At 44.9% G+C, this 18,475-nt stretch overlaps 1 protein-coding gene across 6 annotated transcripts in view; it reads right to left on the bottom strand.

The window, feature by feature from the left end:
- Positions 1 to 18,475, bottom strand: part of AGAP1 (ArfGAP with GTPase domain, ankyrin repeat and PH domain 1) — a 507,914-nt gene that overhangs the window by 250,044 nt on the left and 239,395 nt on the right. For all 6 annotated transcript variants that reach the window (XM_075000598.1, XM_075000599.1, XM_075000597.1 and 3 more), the window contains 2 exons: positions 14,964 to 15,119; positions 495 to 587 (listed from right to left, as the gene is read on the bottom strand). In XM_075000598.1, coding sequence (XP_074856699.1) covers positions 495 to 587; positions 14,964 to 15,119 — 249 coding nt within the window. The remainder of the gene's footprint in view (positions 1 to 494; positions 588 to 14,963; positions 15,120 to 18,475) is intronic.

The raw sequence follows: 18,475 nt of genomic DNA, 5'->3' as shown, positions 1-18,475 counted from the left end.
CAAATTACAAACAAGAGCACACAGCTGACGCACCAGCTATGATTATCACAACTAATTGCCTCGTTGTTACAAACCAGCCTGAAACAGTGTTCAGATGTCCGTCTGCAATAGCAAATTAGGGCCACATCAGGCTATTTCTGCTATCACAAGGGGCTCTTGTACAGCGATCTGATTTACCCCTGTCGACTGGCAGCAAACGGCCCAATCAAAGCATCCTGTACAAAGGCAGGCTTTGAAGCCAGCTCAGCCTAGAAACATGCTCCATATGCAGGCCGGCAGACTGCACTTCATTAGGCCTGTTGTCACATTTTCCCTCTTCTTATTCTAATGATCCTATTTTAATACACACAGGAACCTCTCCTAATTGATGTCAAGTGAGTGACTTCCACATTCATCACCAGAGCACATCAAACAAATCTTGGCACGCAGGCCCAGCATCATAGTGTTTAAGACCTGAGGTGTGTGTCTAACTACAGGAAAGCAAAAAAGCATACCTGTTTAATTGGGATTGCACGGCCACTTCCAATGCTATCTGTTCTGCTCTCCAGGACTTTCTTCTCTTTGTCTGGATCACTCCCCTTCCGAGACTGCAGAGCAAAGTGACAGTTCACACTCCGTTAAACATTTTGGTTGACACATAGGGGATGCCCTGTTTAAACCATATTTCTGGAATATGTATTTTGAAATAACAGAATATTTCAAAATGGTGTGACAGCATCATCTTGTATATTTTATTTCTAAAATGTCTTCATGATACTTTCCTCCACCATCCACTTCTGAAAATTTGCTAGGATCTGAAGCTTTCAAATTTCAGAGACAGGAAATCAAGAGGTAAGCTAGGAAAATAAGGCACACCAGGGAACACATTTTAAAAGCTGTGTGTAACAGCTCAAAGGAAGAAAGGTTTTAGCTATCTACTGAAAAACCCTACAAAATATATACATTTATGTACCAATGTCTGAATGTTTCAGAAGAGTATTAGCTACCTGGCTATATAATTTTATGATGCACCTTTGATGGCATCAAGTTGTGAATCGTTAGAATACAGTAACTTTGTAACCAACCTGACCACTGATGCCAGAAAAATCCAAACACTTTCGGCAGAGCACTGAGAAGCAAGATCTGGAGTGTGCCAGGAGGGGTTTAAAAAATTCTGTAAATTGCTTTATTATGTTCTGTAAATGAAATATGAGCTCCACCTAGTCAAGAATTGTTTTAGGTGCTGGGGATTTGCAGTGTAATTTTTGTCTCGCCATTAAGTAAATATAATGAAATTTAAGAAGTACTCTGGATCCTTGTCCTTTACATTGTGAGATGTGCAAGCATGATGATTTTCTGACAGATTTATTTTATTAAGAGAGAAGGATCTGAGAGTCGTCCTCCTTAATAACCGTGCTGACAAGTGACAACTTCACTCCATTACTTTCCAATGGGAACATTACTCACATAAAATTGAAAATGGGGAAACATTTTCATGTGGTTTTCAAATTGCCAATGATATATGAAATGAATATACTTGTGGTGTCCAGCAACAGAATGGAGAGCTAATGAAAATCAGAGCGATGTAATATACTGCTTTGGATTTTCAATACAGTGGAAAAGAGATGTCATAACAGACATTGGAAATAGGGGCATAGGTTGGATTCATGTGTAGAATCCAACCACATGATTTTCCACATTAGCTCATCCAGTAAGGGAAAGGATATAAGGAAGAAGATCACAGTATGTGCTAGCTTTGCCAGGGAAGAGAGAAATAGTCCAAGAAACACTATGCTACTAAGCATATTTACCCAGCAGGGGACCTGTGCTATTCCAGGCTTGGTGTGGATCAGCTCCTACTACTAGGTACTATAGCTTAGAGCTGTGGAATTATGTGCCAGGGAATTACATAAAAAAATAACAGAGAGAAAGCAAAACTAGCTGGATGTCTGAGATCCAATTTCCAGGGCAACTAACCATTGCTCCTCTTCCCTAAAACATATTGCAGGGAACTGAAGGTAGCTAGCCCAGCATTTAAAAGGGACGTGATTAACTTGATATATTGTAAAACTATACAATTTTTAAAAAGAAAAAAAAATCAAATGGTACACACTTTAGTAGTGTGTTCCAACTAAAAAAAAAAAAAAAATCAATAAATACTGATGCAGGGAGGAGGCTTTTGCCCTGGGCCCCTTTGAAGTGATGTGGCAGTGCTGCTCAGCTACTGCACGTGGCTCTGAGGGAAAGGGCGGGGTGGGGGGGCAAGACACTGTGATTTGAACAGTGTTGAGAGCCAAGTGCCAGAGGCCCCACTCCTTCCACTATTGACCCCGCACTGGCTGTCGGCCCTGCTGACTGGGGTTTTCTGCTCCCTTTTACATCTTTATCAGGGTCTTTTCAGCAGGTAAGCAATTAAGTGAATAGAGAAAGGGAGTAATGAAAGCAACTCTACGCTAGGTGCTGCCAAATGCACAAGGTAAAAATAATAGGTATTTTTGCTACTCTAATAGCTAGTTATAGTGAACAGCTATTATTGTTATGTATGGTAAATACCAAATTTTCAGATTTCAGTTTGGCAATGTTTCTTTAATTCAGCATGATGTACCAACGTGATACTGAGGTCCCTAAATGATGGTGTGTCTTAGATGCTGCAGTAAACATAAAGACGTTGACAACCACTGGGCAGCATTCAGAATGAACAAACACTGTTTAGTAGTTCCCATATTCTACGTAGTAGTGCTACAAAATTTCATTAAATACAAAAAACAAACAGCACACAAATGACTAAGCCATCAGCACTATGCACTGCCATTCTATGCAGTCCATAGCTCCTTTGGACCAGGCACTGTCTGAACAGAATTATAGTAGAATCCTAATATCTAAACTGCATATCCTATGACAATCCATTATTTGGAATATACTTTATTTGGTGTGTAAAGACTTTTATTATGTATATGTACAGCACCTCTCACAATGAAGATCCAACCTGGATTGAGGAGTCTGGATATTAAAAATGAAGAAAAGTTCTCGGTAGCACAATGGTTACATATACTAATCTTTTAGTACTGACAGTGATCAAAGTATCGATTTTAATTCAGAATCAATATAAAGTCACACAAAATTGTTCAGTAACATTACCTAATGTAATGATAGTTTAGTTCACATGGGAAACAGATGCTTTGACTTATCCCTATTGGCTGGAGGCTCACTCAAATCAGAGAAATAGTTGCTATGACTATCTAAAATCTGTCTTTGGACATTATCAGTCATATCTGCAGAAGTACACCCTAGGGAAGACTTATGCAGATCTTAAATCCTAATATGAACTCTACAAACAGGTGAATTTCATTCATTTACAGTAAGTTTGTCAAAACTCTTGCAGAAATGCAGCATTTATTGATCTGTTATGCTGCCAATGGGAAAAAATAAATACTGCAACAACTCCGATATAGAAAGTTGATGTCTAGTGAAGATGTAAGACCAGTTGCTGTGTATACTACACAGTGACTTGACTATTTTTAAAACTCTTCAAACCCTCCCTCACTATAAGCACATAAATAGGCAAAAGGACACTTTGTCCATTTACTATTTAAAACAATGTGGTAGAGGGGTTCACTGCCAATGAGAACTGAAAAGTGCATGTTGGGTGGGGGTGGAAAGGAACGTATTGTGGCACACGACCAGTGTCAATTAAATTGAAATGACTAAGATCCAGCCAAGCAAGTAACACTTGCACCACCTTCTCAAACATCCCCAAACTATAACTAAGGCAGAATTTACTTATGTTACAAAACAGCAGTAAAAACTGAATCCCTGTTCCTCACGACAGTACTAATGGAAAAGTATGTGCCATTTATTCACTCAATAATATTATGCCAATTTGTTGTACAGTTGCCTTTATTTCTAAGACGTGTGGTTTTACACAAAGATATTGTAAAACACAATATTATGTGGCACTACATAATTAAACTACTTACCATGACTCACCCAAGTAGATCACTTCAAAAAGGCCATGGTAATGTCTAAAACTTGCCTTTAAAGATTATTTATACAAACCTATAAGTCAATTACCTACTACTGGACTGCAAAGAACTTTAACACTTATAAGGGGTGTTTCAATCAGAACTAAAATTTTATGCAGGGTCAATAATTAAACAATGTTAAATATTATTTAATATCAATAGTGTAATAATTAATCCAGGGATGTAATTAATGAAAACTGAGGGGATTTGCTTATTATAACTATAAAATATTTACCCTTTTCAAATAAAATAAACTGTTTTTAGTGTGGCTTAAAAAACTAAAAGTGCCCTTTCAATAGTTAAAACAATTTTGTTTCTCTCCTCCCCCTTAAAGGAACAGACAAATAGTATAAAGACAACCTGCTTTTGTAAGGCAAACATAGTTTGATTCAGTTGGCTTTGGAAGACAGAGTTAACTTTACATATTCTTTTATAACCCTCTCCTTGAAGATGGGAAATGAAGAAAAAGCCATTTATGCATCTCTTCTGCCTATTCCAGTGTTAGGCCACCCCTGGTTTTCTACATCACAAGTACATATAACCAGCCCACTGTATCCTATCCATATTAGAACAAGAGCAAGTTGGCAGACTTTTCTAAATGGAGCTGTAAGAATTTTCAGTTGAGTGTACTTTAAAATTTGTTAACCTGCATTCAGTTCCTAGGATGACACTGACATCTAGTGGAGTTAATAATTCACAAGATTTAAATTTAAAAATAAAAACAGACCACTTTATAAAAGGTCAGAGCACAATTATCTGAGCCTTCAGAGACAACAAAATCACTAAGGTAATAGCTAGGTATTAATTATACTTTAAGTGCTTGTATGATGCTCTAAGATAATTTATATATATATAAAATATTATATTTAATGTTATATAAAACATATTGGACATCTCATTTAATTGCAACTTGGCACACAATCAGTATAAGGTTATATACAACAACTTTTTACAGGTTGCTTAACAGGTTGCAATTAATATGATTTGTGTCGAATGTGGTTTATTCTCAGTAACCATGACAGGTAACAGTGTTTTGCGCTCACCCAAGGTCTAGGCTGCCACATGGTTCCCTTCTTATAAAATACTTCAGCACACTGTTTTCTAAAGACACTCCTCACCCACATTCCCTCCAGCTGTATGCACACCCATTCTGGGCCCTTCTTCCCAAGCACAGTCCACCTTCCAACACACTGCTAGTGGTGCTCTGGGTATGTTCCTCAGGCACTCTATCCCTTGATGAAGCAGTATGGAACTTTTCCCGAGAAGGAATGCAAAATTCTCAGTTGGGGGCCTTGCAAAGTGAAATATACATGGTACCAGAAAATTGAACAGTTACATACCAGTTTAAAAACACAATATCAATTCAGATTTCTTCATCTTATTGTTTTACTTGACAGAGAGATCATAACTATGTGTATTTTGGTAGGTGGTAGGTGTAGATGTATGAACTGTATGACAAATGGCTGGGATGAGAAAATAATTTGTATCAACACAAATCAACTCTGCTTGTTATAACCCTGTGAGAATAGAGCACTTCGAAGTTGAGTACAAAAACACAAACTGTTTTGTAAAAATGGCCCATGATGGAATACTCTTAATATAACCACTACACTAAAAACATCACATTCTTAAATTATTTAGTTTTTTCTGAATATTTATGTGAGAATATAAGAATACCATACTAGATCAGATTAATGTTCCACTTACTCCAGTATCATGTCTTTTACGGTGGCCAACATCAAATGCTTCAGGAGAAAATACACATAATTATGATCTCTCTCAGAATTAAAACAATAAGATGAAGATATCTGAATTGAGATATTGTGCTTTTAAACCAGTATGTAATTGTTCAATTTTCGGGTACCATGTATATTTCACTTTGCAAGGCCCCCAACTGAGAATTTTCTCTCACTACATACTTGATATTTCCACAGTTGAATCAGTATTTTTAACCCTGAGCAGTTCTTTTGCAGTAGAGCTCCAGATTTCTCACCGCTAACTCAGAAGGTGACAAAACTGGAGAACTTAGGCTTGAACTGAGAGGCCTGGGAAAGAGAAGTTACTCACCTGTAGTAACGATGGTTCTTCGAGATGTGTCCCCGTGGGTGCTCCACAATAGGTGTCAGGCTTGCCCGGCGCCGCAGATCGGAAATCTTCCAGCAGTTTCTCCTGGATTGCGCATGCGCCAGCGCGCGCCACCCCCCTGCACACCCCCGGCCGCGTGCACGATCCGGTCCCCGCCAGTTCCTTGACCAACCGCCTCGGATGCTCCTGAAAAACACTAGACAGAGATCCAAAGCGGGGAGGATGGGCGGGTGGTGGAGCACCCACGGGGACACATCTCAAAGAACCATCGTTACTACAGGTGAGTAACTTCTCTTTCTTCTTCGAGTGGTCTCCGTGGGTGCTCCACAATAGATGACTACCCAGCAGTAACCCAAGTAAGGAGGTGGGTAATCGGTTTATGTGCAGCTTGCCCCCGAGAGGACTGCTGTCGACAGACGGGTATCCTCTCAGAATACCCAAGGCAGGGCATAATGCTTGGCGAAGGCGTCATAGGATGACCAGGTCGCTGCTCTACAGATGTCTGTTAACGCGATGCCCTTGAATAAGGCTGTTGACGCCGCCACCGCCCTGGTGGAGTGAGCCCTGGGCGGGGCCAGCAAAGGAGTCTTTCGAAGTTCGAAGCACATTGTTATACAGGGCACAATGTGCTTTGAGATTCTCCGGGAAGAGAGACCTTCTCCTTTTGACCCAGGAGCGAGAGAGACTAGACGCCTGTCCGTTTTCCAGAAGGACTTAGCTCTGTCTGTGTAGAAGGCCAACGCCCTCCTCACATTTAGGAGATGCAGGCGTGCCTCCCTTGCCAGAGCTGTGAGGCTTTGGGTAAAACGAGGGTAAAACTATTGGCTCGTTAAGATTGGACTCTGGAGAGACTTTTTGGAACAAAGGCTGGGTGCAGCCTTAAGGTTACCGCCTCCTTTGAGAATACTGTGCAGTGCGGTGTTGCCATCACTGCCGCGAGCTCACTCACCCTGTGGGCTGACATAGTTGCAAGGAGGAAGGTTGTTTTTTGTTTTTTTTTATCGTAAGGAGACGTATGGGAACTGTGGCTAATGGTTCAAAAGGTGGACCCGATAGCATGCTGAGCACCAAGTCCAAATTCCATGATAGTGGAAGCGGTTTCCGAGGGTGGGTACAGGTTTACCAGCCCCTTCAAGAACCTGGTAACAATAGGATGGGCGAATACTGTGGGCCCTTCCTCTGTATGCCGAAAGGCTGATATAGCAGCGAGGGGGTCCTTTAGCGAGGATAGAGAAAGCCCGCCTCTCGAGGTCCAGTAAGTATTCTAGTATTACGGGTATAGGAACGTCAAGGGGAGCTAACTGCTTGGCGGAACACCAGGCTGTGAAATGAGTCCATTTCTGCTTGTTAGTCCTCCTGGTGGAGGTCCTTCAGCTACATTCCAGGACTTGTTGTGCTCCCTCTGTACATGTGCTCTTTAAAGAGCTGAGCCATGGATTAGCCATGTTTGTAGGTGCAGACCCTGAGGGTGCGGGTGCACTATGGAGCCTTGAGCCCGCGGGAGTAAGTCTGGCGCCACCGGTAGAGGGAGCGGTGGGCAGTCCGACATGCGCAGAAGCAAGGGAAACCATTGCTGCCGATCCCAAGCGGGACTATGAGTATCATGCGAGCTCTCTCCCTTCTGGCTTTGTGCAAGACCTTGCGGATAAGCGCTGCAGGGGAAATGCGTAAAGCAGGGAGCCCTTCCATGAAAACATGAATGCGTCCCCCAGGGACCCCCGCCCCACTCCTGCCCTGGAGCAGTACTGGGGACATTTTTTTTTTTTTTTTTTTTTACTGGGTGGCAAACAGATGGATCTGGGGAAAAACCCCCATGTACGAAAAATGTGCTGTAGCAGATCGGAGCAGATCTGCCATTTGTGCGTGATTGCGAAGCGCCTGCTCAGCTGATCTGCATTCACGTTGTGAGCGCCCGGCAAGTACAAGGCTTTCCATGTTATGTTGTTGGCGATGCACCGATTCCACAATCGGAGTGCTTCTGCACATAGGGCACAGGATCGTGCTCCTCCTTGTCGATTGATGTAGAAACATAGTGGAGATATTGTCAGTATTGAATCCCGACTACTTTGCCATGTAGGTAATCTCGAAAATGTTTGCAGGTGTTGAACACTGCTCTGAGCTCCAGTATGGATACGTGCAGTGTCTGTTCCGCAGGGGACCACAGCCCTTGCGTTACCTTGTCGCCAATGTGTGCTCCCCATCCCATGTGGGAGGCATCGTTAGTAAGAAAATAGAAATTTGTGGTTGGTGAAAAGGCACCCCCACTAGCAGATTCTCAGGGTTTTCCCACCACGCCAGGGATCTGCGCACCTCTGTTGTGGGCGACACCACCCTGTGGACAGTGTGGGATGCCGGTTTGTAAACGCTCGCCAGCCAATGCTGCAGGCTTGACATGTGCAACCTGGAACTCTGTACCACAAACGTCGCTGCCGCCATGTGGCCCAGCAGCCGTAGGCACGTTAAGAGCGGCACCGTGGGGCTGTATGTAATGACTTGCACCAGCGAACTGATTGCGTGGAAGCAGGCGTCGGGTAGGTACACCCTTGCTGCGATAGAGTTTATGCGTGCCCCTATGAACTCTATATGTTGTGTGGGTTCGGACTTTGACTTTGCGAGGTTGATGACTAGGCCCAGCGAAGAAACGTGTCCACTGTGACACGTATCATGCGTGAGACCTCTGCCTTCGAGGCCCCTTTTAGCAGGCAGTCGCCCAGATATGGGAAAAATAAAACACCCCCTGTCTGTGCAGGTAGGCTGACACCACTGCCAGGATTTGGTAAAGACTCTGGGGGCCAAGGAGAGGCCAAACGGAAGAACCCTGTGCTGGAAGCGCTCCTGGCCGACCGCGAAGCGGAGGAAGCGTCTGTGTGCCGGGTGGATTGTTATATGAAAGTAAGCATCTTGTAAGTCGAGTGCTGCAACCCAGTCTCCATCGTCCAGTGCCGCGGGTACCAAGGCAACTGTGATCATCCGAAACCGTTGCTTGCGCAAGTAACGGTTGAGGCCCCGAAGATCTAAGATGGGCCTCCAGTGTCCTGTTTTCTTCCCTGGTAGGAAGTAGCATGAATAAATATCTTCCCCTGGAATTATTCCGGCACTCTTTCCACCGCCCTTATGAACATAAGGTGAGTCACCTTCTGCTTGAGCCTCGCCTCGTGGCAGCGTCCCTGAGGTGAGGCCTGGTGGGAGGCTTCGTCGGTGGAAGCGACTGGGAGGGGATCGCGTAACGCGTGGCTATGATCTCTAGCACCCATATGTCTGTGGTGATCTTTTGACATTGGGAGTGGAACGGTCTGAGGCAATGATGGAACATGAGATGAGAGTGGCATTGAGCGAGGGTATTGATAGTGCAGCCCCCAACATACCCATCAAACTTGTTGCCTTTGGGCCTGACTCGAGGGTGTACGGCTTTGTTGAGAACGTCGCGTAGGAGCTCTGTACTGTTGCCGCTATTGATAGTGCCCTTGGCCGTAGTCCTGTTGATATTGAGCATGCTGTGGTTGTAAGCGTAGTGTCTTTGCTGAGGATAAAATTTTTCCCTCCTGTATGGGGAAGTATAAATGCCCGAGGTTCTAAGTGTAGCTCTCGAGTCCTTACTGGAGTGAGGGACTGAGTCGGCTGAGTCTGCAAACAGTTTTTGTGTATCAAAGGGAAGGTCCACGATCTTCGCCTGTAGGTCCCTCGAGATACCCGACGTCTGGGGCCAGGATTCTCTACCACTGCTGTAGCCGTTGAATGTGCCACCGTGTCCGCCACGTCCAGGGCAATCTGGACTCCCGTCCGCGATGCTGCGTAGCCCTCTTGAATAATGGCCTTTAACACCGGGTTTTTACCTTCCGGAAGTGGATCCATGAGGGGAATAAGCCCAGAGTAATTATCAAAATTATGGTTTGCTAGGTGTGCCCATAACTTGCCACTCTCAATAGCAAGATCGGAGAGGAATATACCTTCCTGCCAAACAGCTCTAGCTTCTTAGCATCTTTGTCCGATCCCCCGATTTGTACTGAGAAGCCTTTGACCTCTGCTGGGACGACCCGACCACCAAAGAATTTGGTTGTGGGTGACTGAAGAGGAACGCCATGCCCTTTGCCGGGACGAAGTACTTCTTATTCGCTCTCTTGTTCGTAGGCGGAACAGAGGACAGAGCCTGCCATATAGTAGTGGCTGACTCCAGAATGGCTTCGTCCAGCAGAATAGCAATTTTGGATGAAGCCGGGGGTCTCAAATTTTTCAGGAGTTTGTGATGTTTCTCCTGCACCCTTTTAAACAGCTCCTGAAACTGTTTAAGGTCATCCGGGGGAGACATATCCCCGGGCGCCATGGCCTCATCTGGGGAGGATGAGGAGGAACCACTGAGGTAAACCTCCCTCGAACCCTCGGGTTCCTGCGGTCAATGATACACTTGCTCGCTGGAGGATCGTGAAGGAAAGTCTCGGGGTTCTAAAATTAACTCCCTTGAGACAACTGTGTTTCCGTCCCTGATCGGGAGTGCCCACGGGGGTATTGAGCGGCCAGGGGGGGACCTGCCCCTGGGTGTAGGCCTGTGGTTTGTCTGTGTCCAGCATGATAAGGACGACCATGGCAGCGTGGGCAAGGGTCCGGGGATGGAGACCTGGACCACTCACAGGGTGTGTACCCCCAATGTCTGGGAGAGCGAGACCTCCGCGACGACACAGATAGAGGTGAAACTGGCTTGTGACAGTACTCCAGGTGATCCAATCCCAGAAATGGTGAAGGTGGCCCAAGCCATGGTGACATTGGTTAGAGGAACAGAGAAGGAGGGTTTTTTTGTTTTTTTTTTTGTTTCTTTTTTCCAGATGGGCCGGTGGAGACACAGGCCTTCGGTGCGGCGTGTGTATCACAGGGGAAGGGCTTGGTGCTAACAGCAGCGCAGCCCTGTCCAGAGATGGACTGCGGTGCCTGGTTTTTGATGTTGCCTTGCCCCTCCACTGCGGGGCCGGCACCGCCCCCTCCCGTGCCTGGGATCTCAGCCCCCACTGTCAGCGCCGCGCGGGTATCCCCCTCCGGTGCCTGCAGGCTCCATGCCTGGCACCCCTGCACCGCTGGTGCTGTGGGGGGGTCTGTGCCGCCTGTGGCGATGCCGCCGGTTCCGGCGCTTGCCTGGCTGACGCTCTCGGCACCGCGCGTGCCGGCTGTCGTATAACCGGAGGCTCAGCCTCTGCCACGTGCGCTGCCGCTTGCCTGAATATGCGTCTGGTGGCTGTGTGCTCCGCTCATCCTGCTTGCTGCAAACGCACGGCAAGGATCGAGCCAGGGAGAGTTTCCTCCGTTTCTGCACTGAGGGAGTCAGAGAAAAACTACCCTCCTCCTATGCAACCCAGAGGGCCCTTCTGGGTGAGGCTTCTCTGGCAAGTCCGGCTGGAGAGCCTTATCAACAAGAGCATTTTACGCCTCATCGCTCTGTCCTTCCTGGCCCTGGCTGTGAGCTTAGCACAGTGAGAACGCGTCTGGGTAGCCTGTAATTCCCCCAGGCATCGATGCCTTCGCTATGCCCCACGGAGGCCGGCATAGCTTCACAGCATGACTCCCGCTTTGTAAAACCTGAAGAGGCCACTGCGGTGAGTCCTTTATTGTTAATAGGGTACTTAGCACTTAATCCGTGCCTTTCCACCCCAAATAGTGATCACCGGCCTGTGGCAGCGGGCGGCCTAAATGGCCTTCACGTCCGCTCTTCTCTTCTCCGCTCCTCTCTTTTTCCTTTTTTTTTTTTTTTTCGCTGATATTCTCTTTGTCTTTGCTTTCTCTGTTTTTTTTTTGTTTAATAACCGAAAACAACAAATTACACGTGGAAAAAAACCACTAAGTAATCTGACTCTGGCCTTAGCCTGAGTGGATTCCGTCTGCAGCCGATGGCGGTTGAGAAGGAACTGGTGGGGACTGGATCGTGCACGCGGCCGGGGGCGCACAGGGGGGCGGCGCGTGCTGGCGCATGCGTGATCCAGGAGAAACTGCTGGAAGATTTCCGATCTGCGGCACCGGGCGAGCCCGACACCTATTGTGGAGCACCCATGGGGACCACTCGAAGAAGAATGAAAGTTTCATATCTATGATATGGAATGTTTAATTTCCTGGGGCTTTATTACATATTGCAGAAGCTTCAGAACAGCCTGAACAGAAACTGTTCTACTCATAAAGAGGTTACTCACCTTGTCCAGTAACTGAGGTTCTCTCAGATGTGTGTTCCCATGGGTGCTCCACTCCATGTGATGGAGCATACAAGCACCACTGATCAGCGATCTTTGGTAGCAATGCCTAGTCAGGATGTACATGCACAGTTGTCGTCTCATGGCATCACCAGAGTCTGTTTGGCGCACACACGTCCCAACCCCGTCAGTTCTTTTTCTATCACAGAGTCCCCTTATTCAAGTTCCAAAGGGCCACACATTCGTTTCTGAATAAGGTAAATGACTGTCTCTTTTACTGAATAGTAATACCTTTGACTTGCTCCACAGAGGCTAGCTCACTTGGAACCATGAAGAAGCCATGGTTTCAGATGGAGCCTCTCCAGTTATGGATGGACTATGCATCAACGGCTCTGGGAGAAATCTGATCGCTCTGGAGGGCAGAGTGACATGAGCAGCAAGTAAAGATACCTACACCATGTCTGTCTGGGCCATGGTGGAGCAATAAATATGACCTTGGCACTGTTGTCCCTGTTTTTGTAGACTCCATGCATAAGTGGAATTGGCAGGAATGCATATGACCACCTTGTTCCATGAGATTAGGAATACAGGTTCTAGGGATGTGATCCCAACTCCCATGTTGGAACAGAATAGATAGCATTTGCTGTTCTTTGCTGTGGCAAATATGTCTATCAATGGAAAACACCATATGGAAAATACTTGAAGACAGACTTGTGTTTAGTTCATATTCGGGGTCTTCTGGAAGATTCTGGTGAGTGTGTTGGGGGTAGCCTTCTGACACCCAGACAGCTAGGAAGCCGTGATGTTTTTGTGACATGTGCACCAGTTCCACAGTTTGATGGCTTCCATGCAAAGGGAGTGTGATAATGCTCACCCTGATCTGTAGAATGTGCATGCTACACTACCTGTCAAGAGTCAAACTGGTTTCCTATGAGCGGGAGAAAGTGAAGACATGCATACCAGCCCGCTCTGAATTCTAGGAGGTTCATGTGCAGACAGGTGAGTTTGTATACTAAGCTCAGCCAGCCCTGAAGACATATCCTATGTTGTCTGGTGTATTTTATCATGCAGTCCAGAGGCTGTGGGCATATTCTTGCTTTAACCATTGGACAGATGGACGCTGTGCCTATGAGACATTTGATGGACAGAAATCTGGTATGTGGAAGTGAGACTCTGCCTCTACTTCCTCATGTCAGCTGAAGCTCTAAATCTGGATAGGATTAAGGAGACCGATCACTGCTAGAGTGTGAATCTGTACTCTGAGTGGTGAGGTGTGGGAGTATGGGCTTCATAAGCTGCTCATAGGTCCAAAGCTGGCCACTGCCTAAGGTATCGCATGTGATGTCCCATAAACAGGGGACTGAACCACAGGAATTGGGATTGATTCTTATGGGCCATAGCCTAGAGGGATATGTGTATTTGTGGTGCTGGTAGAGAGTCAGGTAGTGAAAAGACTGCATCTTATCATCATTGTCCCGCTCAGTGAATTTTGTGTTCCATAGGAGAGGTTGGCTGAATTAAAACTGAGCCCTCCAAACTTTATCAGGGACAATTCTAGCACTGAGGCAACAGAGATGTCTTGGTATGTCAGAAATTGCTGCTATACCAAAGGACGCGGCACCAAAGGTTTGTGGATAGAGACGATTGGGGTACATGTCTTGTATTTAGTCTTCAGGGAGGTCAGCAGACACGTGGTGGTGCCATCAGCCAGTGCTGGGTTGTGCATCCAGTGTTGTCGTCTGCACCAGACATGAGTGTTGGCACCTTTGTTGCTGAGGAGACCCATCCATTTTCTGGGCTTGACCCCTTACTCTTCTGCAATGTGTCCCTGGCACCCAAGGTGCCAGGCAAGTCATGGGGCTGTTGGCCAAATGGCAATGACCTTGCTAGAGACCATTTCTTTGACAGTGTGGGTAGGTTGAAGCTCTCTCTCTCTCTTCTGGAGAGAGAGAGAGTAGAGCCATGCTCTTGATCAGCTCTGAACTCAATGAAGAGCACATAAGAAAGGGGTTTTTTTATGCCTGTCTCTGGTACTCACTGGAGAGATTTTTCAATGAGCATAATTTTTAAATGCAGGTCTCAGTTGTGGAGAGCCCTGGCTTTTAAACCATTTCCATGGACACACTTTGCTGAGACATGCATTTCATCAAGACATTTCACCTACAGGAAATGTCTGTCACACCATGGCATGAAGTCCTTGCAGGAACTACATTTTTTTAATACCAGGGTACCCTGATATCTTGAGAGTTTGCTTGAAAAGAAAGTCCAAGAACAGGTACCTATGCAGGTTTTGCTGCTGAGCAAGGCTGAGCAGCAACCGAGGTGGTTGGGACATGTTCGTGCCAAGCAGACTCCAACAGCGCTGCAGGATAGCAGCTGCACATGTATTTCCCAAATAGGCACAGCTACTGAGGACCTCCAATCAATGGTGCTGGGAAACACTATCACCTGGAGTGCAGCACCCACAGGGACTGCACTCGTGATGAGTTTCAGAGCAATGAAACACCTGGACTCCGTTTAAAAAAAACCCCTCATCGTATCTAGATGAGAGTTTTAACACAAAGGAATTCCTTAAAAATATTCAGACTTTTGCCTTGAAACAAGTGAACCTTCCTAGAATTTCTATTTAAATTCAATTAGTTTGGCTATGGAGGATATACATTTTGTTGTCAAACTTGATAAACAGTAAAATTTTCTTCCCTGACCTACTCACCGTGAAGAGGTTGGAGCGGCGCTTGGACTGTTTACGAACAGGTGTTGGAGTGTTGGCAGTGGGAGGAACATCAATCCGTAGCTCCTTCTGGCTGGTGCTTGGAGTTGATGGAACAGAGGAGGAATAATCACTTAAACTCCCTCCTCCATTACTGGTCTGCAATGATTAAGGTTAGTTTTAACAGTGTTATGCTGCTATCAAGCAACTGGCAAGTCACAGTATTATCTACTTTATCCTCAAATACAAGAATGGAGCACAGGCTTACAAAATTAGTGAAACCTACCCTAGGACGCTTGATAGCACTGTTAACCTTTTTTAAAAATTCCACTTCCATTCACACAAGAGAAAAATGAAACATTTCTGCTGCTGAGGTAGACACATTTTCAACTACCACAATATGACAAATTAATTTATACTTATTTGTTTCAGGATACCATAAAGTAATATATTTTTCAAGACATTAAAAATAAAAGTTTAATTTTCCTACTTCATTTGGTACTCACTCAGAGTCACACTCACCCCTGGTTATATGCAGAAACACTCCTAGGTCTTGCCTTCAGCCATAGAGTAATACAGATTTCAAGTTCAGCTTAGAGACCTCTAGAGAGGCATTCTATGCTCACCTCACTCTTACTCCTATACTCTGCCTTGAATATTAAAATTAGTTCTTTCAAAAGTGAACAGCAATCCAACCAAGAAAGACTGAAATGTAAAATTTATATGTAGCAAAATGTTACAGAAACCACCAAACTCAGCAAAGGAAGCTGAGTTCTAATCTGCGAAGATATGACTCTTCAGACAACAAGAACAATGAGTAATTTATTTTTTTCCCCAAAGGTAACTAATCCCATTGGATTTCCACTCTTGAAGACAAAAACTGACTTTAAAATAAAACACAGAACAAAAGCTAAAATAATCTAATCAGCTAAATGGTGAAATGGCTTGAAGTTTCAATGTTGTCCTTTAATTTTAAGAGGACTCAATGACAACACAAGCAGCAATGGTAAGATTACAGTATCATCTGCAAAGGACAAAATGATGCATCCATTTCAATAGACAAAGGACATAGTGAACAGAATTTCAGAAGGCTGGAAACTGTTGGGACCCCAACTTGCCGGGTAGCTAATTTAAACATGGATTCTTGCCTAGATTCTAACACGTGTAAGTGTGTGCAAGCCAGCGTGAGTACTTTGGGAGTCTACTCCACAGTTCAGTGGCTACTATGTAAAACGGGCTTTCCCAGAACAGAATGAGCCTTGATGTGACTTTCAAGTTGTGGGCCTTCTAAACCGTAAAAATGAAAAAAATGCAATCAGATATACTTTGAAATGGTATGCTTGGTTACATAAGACCCCTAATGCACTGTCAAATGGAACAAAAAGCTAGGTAGCATTTTAGGGCCTCTGTTTGCTCCAAAACACAAACAGATCTTTTTGTATCAGACTGCTGGTATGATCAGGTAGGCATAAGTATCTGGAAAGATAACAGTTTTACTGAAATGAACTGTAATCACCAACTATGCAATATCTGTATGAATGGATATTCTTTTCAGAATAAAAAGTGTGTGTCACCAAAGTCAGTAGCTCTCTCCTATCATAAAATGAACTCATGCATCTGGAATATAATCTTCCACATGATACCTACTGGCTCAGCTTTATTAAGTGGCCCAAACCCAACTGGTTAGAATTTAAATGACCCCTCTGCGGTAGGTGGTTAATGAAGTGCCTCATGTCCTGAGCAAACCCAACAGAAAAACAGATTTGACATGTTCATTGCAGCCAAACATAGTTATCAAATGAACAATTAAATTAGTCTTTAAACTACTGAAATGAATAGATCGTCCCTTAGTTTCCACAGGGGCCTTTACACACTGGAATGTTAACCTTTTCAACTTTTAATCTGCTTCTTTAGGATCCTTTCAAGAAGCCAGATGGCCCTGAACCACCATTTATCTGGGATCACTATCCTCTCACAGACAGATGCAGACAGGGAAACAGTAGTTCTGTTATTCCGGAGTGCCCTATTTGGAGTATGATTTTAAGCCAGCCCCCAAAGATGACAAATTTCCTTGTAGCCATCTTTAACAAAAATAAGAATTGCTTCTGCCTTGGCCAAGATGAGGCTAATAAGATCAACTGATTGTCTGCCTCCCATAAGGCTGGTTAGGAACTGCTGAAGCTGGAGATACCGATAGGAAGGCACAGGCAGTTTTACTTCCTGGTGGATGAAGATGGCATCTCTAGTGCATGCACAAGGTGATCTTTTCCTGATGCCTTGAATAGCTACTAGTAGCTGTTTGCTGAGGTCTATAATGAAATACATGATAAAAGATTTAGTACACTACAGGTTGAACCTCTCTAATCTGGAACTCTCTAATCTAGCAATACCCATAATCCAGAATGATTTTAGTTAGCCAGACAACCACTAATCATGGGGGTGTCCAAGTTTCCTGTGGTCCCATAAAATTAGTTTACAGCCACCAGTTCTGGCTCTCAGCGTTCTGTGCTGTTATTTAGCTCTAATTTACTCCAAATGTCTTCTCAGAGCCCAGTAAGCAGTGGAAGTGTTAGCAATGTGATAGGCAATATTGACCTCCCATGGTCTGGCAAATTCTCTTCTTCAGCACCTGTCAGTTCCCAAAGGTGCTGGACAAGAGGGGTTCAACCTGTATTTAATCCCACTGCCACAGTTTACAGCCTGAAAATACCACACTAACATAAGTCCCTGCTAATTTCATACAGAGACAGTGACTACCACACGTGTAAGTATTCTCAGGGAAAATGGGTTTTACTCTGCTGTCTCTGGCAGAACCAGGCTGCAGTCAGGATGCTAGCCAACCTTCAGTAATTAATCCAAAAGACAGTTTAAGGGCACTATAAACGTATTTGACAATGGACTTTAAGCCAAGTACTTACCGAGCTCAGTCCTAGACATTTTCTAGATAAACACCACATTAAATCAGGTTCAACCCTCACTTAAGATCCACATGCCTGTTCCTCTCAATATACCTTGCAGGCAGCCTTTGGTGTGCCGCAAGACTTCTCCCTTTGCCAGGGAGTTGGCTTTACTATTTCTTCGCCAGCTGCAGGTAGTGGGGAAAGGCAGCTGGGTTGAAAGCTGCCATGGGCCTGCGACCTGGCTCCCAGCTCCCAGAAGGGGTGGAGGTTAGGGAAGTCAGCCCTGGTTTCTCCCCATTTTCCACCCCCACTCTCTCAGAGGCACACACGGAGCTATGGCACAGCAAGGCCAGAGTTCCGGCTACAGCTACTGCCACCTTTCCCTTCACCCATCAGTAGGCCTGGAGAAAGGAGAACAGTAGACTTATACCCTGTTACTGGCATATGGTGAAGCCCCACAAAAACCGAGAGAGTCTGGAAATATCCTGGTGAAAAGACAGCTGTTGTATCCAACCAAACTGAAAAATATTTATTCACAACACTTTTTAATGGGGATTGAAGAAAAGCTCTACGAACAACTACAGTAGTAGAAAACATGTTATAAACTGAATGGCA

The sequence above is a fragment of the Carettochelys insculpta genome, chromosome 8 (assembly GCF_033958435.1).
Source record: "Carettochelys insculpta isolate YL-2023 chromosome 8, ASM3395843v1, whole genome shotgun sequence".
NCBI classification, from domain to species: Eukaryota; Metazoa; Chordata; order Testudines; family Carettochelyidae; genus Carettochelys; species Carettochelys insculpta.
Note: the sequence above shows the minus strand (reverse complement) of the source record. Positions and strands in the feature narration are given on the sequence as shown.